The sequence below is a fragment of the Benincasa hispida genome, chromosome 9 (genome assembly GCF_009727055.1).
Source record: "Benincasa hispida cultivar B227 chromosome 9, ASM972705v1, whole genome shotgun sequence".
NCBI classification, from domain to species: Eukaryota; Viridiplantae; Streptophyta; class Magnoliopsida; order Cucurbitales; family Cucurbitaceae; genus Benincasa; species Benincasa hispida.
Genome location: NC_052357.1, coordinates 23,849,760 through 23,859,199, shown reverse-complemented (window position 1 = coordinate 23,859,199; position 9,440 = coordinate 23,849,760). Strand labels below are relative to the sequence as shown.

The 9,440-nt window shown below is 29.6% G+C and overlaps 1 protein-coding gene across 1 annotated transcript; it reads right to left on the bottom strand.

Annotated features, from left to right (window-relative positions):
• Positions 1 to 3,085: 3,085 nt before the first annotated feature.
• LOC120084475 (uncharacterized isomerase BH0283-like) lies at positions 3,086 to 8,551 on the bottom strand. Its single transcript, XM_039040263.1, has 6 exons — positions 8,393 to 8,551; positions 8,081 to 8,293; positions 5,729 to 6,046; positions 4,766 to 4,927; positions 3,974 to 4,057; positions 3,086 to 3,397 (listed from the first exon to the last, which is right to left on the bottom strand). The coding sequence occupies exons 1-6, from the start codon at positions 8,420 to 8,422 to the stop codon at positions 3,290 to 3,292; spliced, it is 915 nt and encodes a 304-aa protein (XP_038896191.1). The 5' UTR covers positions 8,423 to 8,551; the 3' UTR covers positions 3,086 to 3,289.
• Between the last annotated feature and the right edge of the window lie 889 nt (positions 8,552 to 9,440).

Sequence of the window (9,440 nt, the reverse complement as noted above, 5' to 3'; positions counted from 1 at the left end):
TCCAACGGATAGGTGAATCTTAAAAAGTCAAATATGTTGAAGACCTATTAAATAAGAAAAATTGAGTGTTTGATGGAATATTTATTTTTAAAAAATTAGAATATGTCTCTTTTACATAAAAAAAAAAAAATCAACATTTAAGAATCTATTAGATACAAAACTAAAATTTAGGAACCTATTATACGACTTTTAAAGATTGTGGACAGGATAGACACAAATCTAAAATATCAACATTAAACTTATAATACAACCTTATTTGAATTGTGCCCCTAACGAGCTTTCTACACATATAGCCTAAATAAATAAGTTTAATTATACAATTGTCTAAACTTTCCTATTTTGTCAGCCCTCCTTACCATTCCGTTTTGAAATATATATATTTATATATATAACATTAATATCGAAAACTCATATAAAAGAAGTTTTAAGCGGTTATATGAACTTCCCAAAATGGTTTTGAACTACACAAGTAAGGAAAGTTCACCTAAAATAAATTCGAAAATTGTTACTCTCATAAATGAAAGTAAGAATTGACAAGAAGTTTGGAGTAGAAAACAAAAAATATTATATATATATAACATTATGTATTTGAATTTTCTAGAACTAAACCAAGGTATATTTGATAAGTGCATCAATAAGACAATTTGTACAATATATCGTCTTATATATCGAACTACATATGAGATGTGTATTTACATTTTCCAGTATATTTTAAATACATCAAAAAAAAATAAACCATGGTATATGTGATGTATATTTGTATTTTCTAGTATATTACTAGTATATTAGACATATACTTGAGATCTCCTTGGACAGATAATCGATTTTCAATTAAGAATATGAAAGAAAATAAACGAAATCTCCTAAAATGAAGTAAATATTAATTTGAAATATCTTGCATTAAATTAATATCAATCGAAATTAAGAAATAACAAAAATAAAGTAAAACTTTGAAAATGATGTTAACAAGGAAAGAGTTAAATATTTAAAAAATTTATTGATGAAAGATAATGTAATTAGTGATTTTTTTTTTTTAAAAAAAATCCTTATATAGGTAATACTAAATACGAGTGGCATATTCTTGTTTCAAATATTAAAAAAAAAAAAAAAAAATTAAAGATGATAGAGAATCTATCAAAAAATTAAAAATGTTCCAAAATCTTGTTGAAATCTAGTTATGAAATAATACTAAATTTTAGGATATTTGTGAAATATTTGTTACGTAGTAGGCTAATTTCATATTCTTTCTAGACTTTTTTGACCTTTTTTTGTGGTCGTATTTTACTACATGTGCAAATCAAAAGAGTGGTTGTTGTATTTATATAACTATAAATGATATATTGGATTGAGGAGAAATTTATACATATGACCCCTTTTTAGGGTCCAATTGAAATTTGGCATAAGATAAAAAAAAAAAAGAATGAAAAATGGTGTTCTGTTGATGTAAGGTATATGTGAAAGTACCAATTTGATCTCAAAACGTGTGCAAGGGTCTGACGCTTTTATGAGGTCTCGTTCCTTCCACTCACTTCTTTCTTTCATTCCCCATCATACACAACTACAATTTTTTTCTTTAATTTTTTCCTTCGTTTGGATTCTTCCTCTCGCTTTTTTCTCTTACTCCTTACTCTCGCTTCGATTCAACTCCATCTTCCATCTTTTTATTCTAGAAAGAAGAAGGAGAATGTAGACAAATACCAAAAGAAAACAAAAAAGAAAGAAAGAAAAAAGAAACAGAAGAGGAAGAAACATAGAAAAAGCAGGAAAAAAAGTTTCAGATTGAGACCAATGGAAGAGAAGAAAAGTGAGAATTACGAGTACATAATGAGAGCCTTTCAATTTTGGTCCATTTAGTAAATTCATCCATACTGACGTAAGTAAAAGGCCAAAAAACATATTTTTTTTTAAAATTGAGTCAGATCTCATCTGCTCTAAAAATAGGTCATTGGTGTCATTTTCTCTAGATTGAGCCACAATCTTTTGCTATATTTGCAATTTTGGAAAAAAAAGTGTTGCTAAATTTGTATTTACACAATAACTTTTTAGCTATATTTTGCAAGTGCATACCCTTATAAGTTTGTTTCTCCCTTCCTAAACTTCCTGTTTCTGAACTTTCTCTCCCTCATCCTAACAGAGGAACTTTGGGGCACTCTTGGGATAATCCACCTAATGTCATAGCTAACTAAGTAGCTCTAGAAGCATGCATACAAGTTTGTAATGAGAGACATGATCATGCTCGTTAGGATAATAAAATTATCTGTTACTTGTAAATGGAGTCCTGAACTAGTTGCTGCTTGTGAAATATGGAAGGAGATCAGATTTAAATTTGAGGCAATGGATACTTTGTAATCCAATAATTACTCTTCGTTCTTTTAATTGATTTTCACAATTAAACTAAACTCGACCCATCCTTTTAATAAAGGGGCACTTGCCACTTTTAGATTGCCATAAAGTATGAAATTTCAGCCCATTTTATTTGTTACGTATACAACTTAAAATTGAAAAACCTAAGAATTCAATTTATTCACTCGTAGGCTTTGATTAAGATTCATTGAAATAGCATTCTTAAAAAGTGCCTTCAAAATCAAACTTTTGACTTCATTCGGTACTTTGAATCCTCAAAATGGTTATGTTATTTGAGAAAAAGAGTAGAATGTAATGTATGTCACTGACACTCTATTTGATAATTTGTCCACTTTCTTCTATTGTTTTTCTGTCATAATGTGCAATTAAAAAAAAAAAAAAAAAAAAAAAAAAAAAAAAAAAAAAAAAAAAAAACTAAACTACTACTTTACATCAATCCTTGAATTAAAAAATAAATAAAAAAATCTAACTTATCCAAGTGTGAAAGTTATGCATTACTAAATAAAATTTTAATAGAGAATTTAAGTTCATAAGAAAGCTTAAGGTTTATGAGAGTACAAATTAAGTTTCAAAGCCTACATTAATATAAAAATTTAAGTTATTTAAGTGTTAAATGTATAATGTAATTAAAACAATGTTATAATGGTTAGATTTTAACTCCTATCTTCGGAGTAAACTTAACTTAATGATAGTTATGCAACCTATCCTGTAATTGTTATACTTCAACAGGAAAATAAATAAATATATAAATAAATAAAACTTTGTCTTCCAATATCACAAAAGATAGCAACATTCAAATTCCTAATACAAATCTAACGGCTACATAAAGTAAAACAGTGCATGAGAATAACCATTTGATCATTAACACTTAAAAGTTCTTACGCAACAAGCAGAAAAGATTTTAACACTTGTTCAACATGAAATTTTAAACCAAAACAAGACCTTCCATCATAGTAATGGCTTTCCCTCGCAACAGAACCCTTTGTTTCTGGTCATCCAGATGAATGTGCAATATTCCACTTCTAGGTGATGCCTAACAAAAAAAAAGTGTTTTAAAAGGTAGGAAAAAAAAAACTCAATAGCTTACAAAATCCAAACCCAATTCAAATTATAGAGATCGAGTTGAGTTAAGTTATAAACTTATTTAAGTTGGATTGACTTCAAATAAATTGAAACTATACGAGTTTATTTGGTTCCTAAATTCTAACATCGGCTTAACTCAAACCGAGCTGTTACATAGTTATAATTCATTTTCTTAAGAAAAAAAAAATCTTATAAACCCAACTCAAACCATACAAAGTAGGTGAGCGAGATGAGTTCAAGTAAGGTGAAGGTTTCTAAGTCTGGTTGATTTATAGGTTCTAAATTAATCTCAGTCGAACAAGAATAAATCCACAGTTATTATTTTCTTTGATAATTTTTTTTTTAATATATCTATATCCATTTTTAAGTCTATTTGGTTCAATAGTTTCTTTCATATTTCCCCTCAAAACTTTGAAAATGAAAACTACTTTTTCTTTTAAGTCTTCAAGAGTACTTTTTTTCATAGAGTATAGACTGTTCCTCAGTTATTAATATATGCAACTATAGTGAGAGGAAGATAGAGTACCATATAAGCAACAAAATCAGATTTCCCCAACTTTTTAGCCCAGTAGACTGCCAAGGCACAATGTGCACTCCCACATACAGGATCCTGAATGTGCAACAAAGTTTTAAGATCGATGTGAAGAACATAGACATTGAACAACTTAGAATAACTTCATTACTAACACATTTGGAATTTCAATATCTCCTTTATGTCCATAGTTGATATCCAATTCACACAATAACTAAGGTTGAAACCGACTTTACTTTCATGGAGATAACAATTTAATCCCTAAACTTTGATTCGTAACAATTTAGTCCCTATAACTTCAGTTATGAAACAATTTAGTCATTGTAGTATATAATAATTTAGTCTCTATACTTCCAAATTTGTAACAATTTAACCATGGACATAAAAAATTTCATAAAAATTAAATGTTGATTTTTTTATGGATTTAAACTGTGTAGCTTATAAATATATGAGGTTCCTTAATTAGTTAATTGATCTATCTACATAAGAAATTTCATTAAATCTTAACAATAATTTTCACCATATTTTAAAGTAAATGGACTAAATGTTACATATCTTTAATATGAGAGGCTAAATAGTTGCAAAATTGAAAGTACAACGACTAAATCGTTACAAATCAAATGCAAAGACTAAATTATTACTTTAATTTTAACTTAAAAGAACATATAAAAATGGAATGGAAGAGAGGATTAGTCCAGCTACTGCCATGTATTGCCTTCACCTCGAGCATAAACAATCCACATTCTCAACATTATAACATTTAGGGGAAGATTGAGAATTCAGTACCTCGTAGATCCCAAATTTGGGGCAGAAATATCGAGTATAAAAGTCAAATTTCGACTCAGCAGGGGATACTCCAGTTATGATCAACCCAGTTCCAGGACACTTTCGTATCTCATCGTAATTAGGCTGGAAATCGACTACATCTTTTTCTGAAGGAAGAACAACCTGCAAAATGTTAAATTAGTTAACAGATTAACTTGAGATGCCGACATACTACTTAACTGGAATGTGAGGCAATGCCTCCGAAACCTAAATTATATATATATTATATGTAATTTACGATTTTGAGCATAGGATAATTCTATTGGTGTTTCAATATCTGTATTTTCTGATATTCTCCTCAAATAATAAAATTGTTATTCTCCTTATTCGTGAATGTAACTAACAAACTGTTGGTGAACCACGTAAATCTCTTTGTGTTGTTCTTCTTTACTGTTTACACTTTCTATCATGATTAAGAGAAACAACAAAAGGTTTTTGGTATGAAGAGGTTTTTGAAGGAGAATTGACTCCTTCCTAGGTTTAGTGGCTCTCTCTAGAGACTTTGAAAGTATTCGTTAGGCCTTGTTCTTTTGGATTTGAGCCCTTTTTTTTTTTTATTTCTTATTAGGTCACTTTTGGCTGGCTTCTCCATTTATGTACGCCTGCCTTCTGTTGGCCCCTTTTTTTGCATTTTTTTCAATAGAAGGCAAATTAGGCTAATCCCAGTATCCAAAAGTATCAACCAATTTTCTCATCTCATAAGGATGAAAAAGCAGAGTGAGAGTGTCAACCTAGTTAAGACATCCAAGAATACCTGCTCATCTTTAGTCCTCTGGATTACTATGTTTATTATTGTTTTGTCTTCTTGAATTTAGAACTTTGTATCTCGAGCATTAGTCATTTTTCATTATCTCAATCAAAAGTCCGCTTCCGTTCAAAAAAAAGAAAAAAGAAAAAGCAGAATGGTCAACAAAACGTACTTACCAAGAGATTATTGAAATCCACGTTACACATCTTTATGTCAACTATAGAAGCAACATTCAAGGCCTTGGAGATTGAAGAAATATCAGTAGCAGAAGTGAGTTCAACCGTGGGAATAGCTGGCAAATCCATTTCAATTAAGTTACTGTCTTGTGATTCACCGTTGTTAACATTTGAAACCACAAGTTGCTTGACCTCTGGAACCTTTTTAGCAGTTAGAATTCCTGAAAGTGTTGAAAACTCAATAATGTTTGAATTTACTAAACCATATGAGAAAAGTATGTGTGCGGCTGCCAATGTTGCATGACCACAAAGTTCAACCTGAAAATATTACAGCAACCAAAATATTATATTACATTCATTCAGTTGCCCAGACAAGTAAATATCACTCTATATTTTATTTTTTGTTTCTACAAAATTTTTAGTTTAATTTTGTAGGAATCAGAACAGGATTCTTCACAGAGAATTCACATTAATGGTGTCATGAAACTAGTGTCATCGCTTCAGCACGTTTCGACTATTTCAATGTTTTGGTTTAAATTTCTAATAAAAGAAATTATTTCTAGGGATCCCTAACCATAAAAATTATTTCTCCAAGGATTTAATTGTTTTATTGAGATTTTAAATCTTTATTTCTAATTTTCTTTATTTAGAAATATATTGAGTTGCCGCAGAGAATTATTCTTTTTTTAAATAATTAAAATATATAATGATTTTTTTAACAGAAAATAACTATTTAAATGGATAATTTTCAATAAAAAAAAAGTTAATAGAAAATTCTTGACCTCTCAATTAAAACCAAATAATATTTAGGGAAAAAATATCACATCATAATCTCCGATCATTTAAAGATCAAATATGAAAAGTACAAGTCATTTACAAAAATAAATTTAAATATTAAGAAAATCTCAAATACTTCAAACATATATTAAAATAAAATAATAACAATAATGATAATTAGGGCAAGGAAAAAAGAACATTTCCCCAACTCCATTTAGGGTGGACTGTGAAATCGCATAAACGGAACCAATTCTCAAAACCGAACCGAATTATCAATAAAATCGAAAAATGTGTTTGATACGATTCGATGTCATTCTAAAATCGAATTAAACGGTTCAATTCGATTTCAATTTCGAAAACCGCTTCAAATCCAACCATTTTTAATATATATATATAAGGGTTTTTAGTTCAGATCTCATTCCGCCTCCTCTTCTCTCGATCTCAGACACGAATGCAGGATCTCCTCTTCCTCCATCTCTCTACGATCTCCTCTCCCTCCATCTCTCCATCTCTCTCAATCTTCTCTCCCTCCATCTCTTCCAAGTTCTGCCTGCCGCTCCGCCTTCTCCGACACCTAATGGCCGCCAACTGTCGCAAGTTTTTTTTGTCTTTCATTCTCTCTTTTTTTCTCTCTCCACCTCACCCTCTATCTCCTCAGGCTTTTTTCTCTCTGTTTTGATTTGTATGTGACTTTTAATTTTTTCTTTTTCCCTTCCCTTTCATTCTACCATCTCAGGAAGTAGGAGGAAGAAGGAAATAAAAAGCAAAGAAAACAAAACAAAAAGAGTTTTAAAATGAGAGTAAAAAAAAAGACATGAAACCGAACAGAATCATACATGGATTCTTTGTGCGGTTTGGTTTCATATACAAAATTTTTTAAAAAATTGGTTCGGTTTGGTTTGACCTTCAAACCGAATCGAATCGTTTTTACCTAGCTTCATCCTCTATTTCCCATCAACGGGGATTCCCCACGGAAAATAGCATTTATATGGCCAAACATAAACATTAAAAAGAAAAGGCCACAAGAACATGTTCTGTAATAAAGAAGAAACTAAAGCTAGTTGATTGGGCCGTTTTGATAACTATCTCGTTAGAATTCGATATTTGAAACTTAAGCCCGTAAATATTACTTTTATCCTTTTTTTTAGCTTTTATGTTTTATTGACCCAAACCAATTCTTTATTTTTATTTTTATTTCTTTTTGAAATAAATCTATAAACATCATTTATACTTCAAAATTTCTTATTTTGTTATTTATCCTAGAAACTAAGAAAAAAATAGTTTTGTTTTTATAATTTGATTATAAGAATTTATAACTCTTCTACTTAAACCATTGTAGAAAGTTAATGGAGAATAATCTTAATTTTAAAATATGAAATGATTACCAAACTTGAAATTTAAATCCTTACAAGATAGTCAGAAAACAATCACAACTCTAAATAAATGGTTATCAAACCGTCGTAGGATGTAGAAAACAGCCACAATTGGTTATTTCAGAACTTATTTCAGAACTTCGATCAAACACAATCAGAGCATTCATTCAAAACAGTCGAGCAGGAAAGGGGAAAGTTAAACCTCATCAACAGGAGTGAACCATCTGAGGCTAAACTTGGGCGGCTTGATTGAATCATCAGTTTCTTCTTCGTCGTTTATCCGAATCAAAAAACACGTCTGGGAGATATTGAACTCAGCCGCTAAAGCTTTCAGCCATTTCTTCTCCCTTTCTTCCTCTAAAAGACAAACAGCCGCCGGATTTCCCTTGAACGGCGAGTCAGTGAACGCATCGACCTGTTTTGATTCAGAAAATCAAAATTTATCGGAACAGTTCTCAAATTCTAAATCAGAATCCCAATGTACGATAGAAAGAGATTAGGTAAAGTAAAATACCACGAAATACTTCACTGGTTTCTTAGCCATTGTTGAGAATGAGAGGGAAGAACTGTGAAAATCGTGGTTGCTGCGAAGAAGAATAAGAAGAAAAAGAAGAGCCGCCTCCCTCCATTGCGTCTCTGCTTACGAAATTTCGACAAACAAATTTCTTTTGTATTTTTATTTTATTTTGGCTAAGGGTCATTGTAATTTGATTGAAATTTCACAATATAGAGAAATAGTTACCTCATGCCTGACATCAGCAATTTTCAAATTTATTATAGGCTTAATTATTCAAAAAAAATGAAAAAAAGTCCTTCAACTTCGATTAAACTTTTAAAAAGAGTGGGAAGAAAATACTTTTATCATTCACTTTGGATGAATATCGTTACTATTTTGTTTAAAAAATATATTTAAATTTTTAAAGTTTCAAAAATACCCTAAAATTCAAAAATACATTTACGATTAATATATAAACAAAAACAATTAATACTTCTTATAAAAAATACATAACTTTCAAAAGTTTCTTTAGTATTCTTATCTTTAAAAAAAAAAAAATTAAAAATGCTCTTACTATTTATCTACATCTTATCACCTCCCTTTCTCCATTTTCTCTATTTTTTCCACTCATACTCTCATTCTTATTAACTATTTGACTTTTTATTTATCGAAAGAAAAAAAAAGCATGCTCCTTTCAATCAAGGTATATAAATTATAATAAAAAGAAAAAGAACAATAGAAGCATCAAAGAGAATTGAGGACTTAAATATTTTAGTAAGGTTGCACATTGGTAGTGGATTGTGTGTTGTAGCCAAATATGTCTTTTTTGCCTTTAGCTATTTATCGTTTTTATAAGTTTTCAAGGGAAGATTTTAATTTTGGAATTTTATGATATTTTGTGGGATTTTATGATTTATCTTGAATTTTGGTTTATATTTTGTTGTGAGAAAATTGGGATAAGAATTGAACAAATCGGAGAAAAAAGAGAATAGTTATGTGAAAAGAAAAGGATATCTATATAATTTTGTTGTGAGTTTGTTGCTTTTCAAACTCAAAAAAACTTCAT

Coding starts and splice junctions, on each gene's coding strand:
- LOC120084475 (XM_039040263.1), bottom strand. CDS start 8,422: ATGGCTAAGAAACCAGTGAAGTATTTCGTG. Junction 6,047..8,080: donor GGTTCACTCCTGTTGATGAG/GTTTAACTTTCC, acceptor TAATATTTTCAG/GTTGAACTTTGTGGTCATGC. Junction 4,928..5,728: donor TGGATTTCAATAATCTCTTG/GTAAGTACGTTT, acceptor AACATTTTGCAG/GTTGTTCTTCCTTCAGAAAA.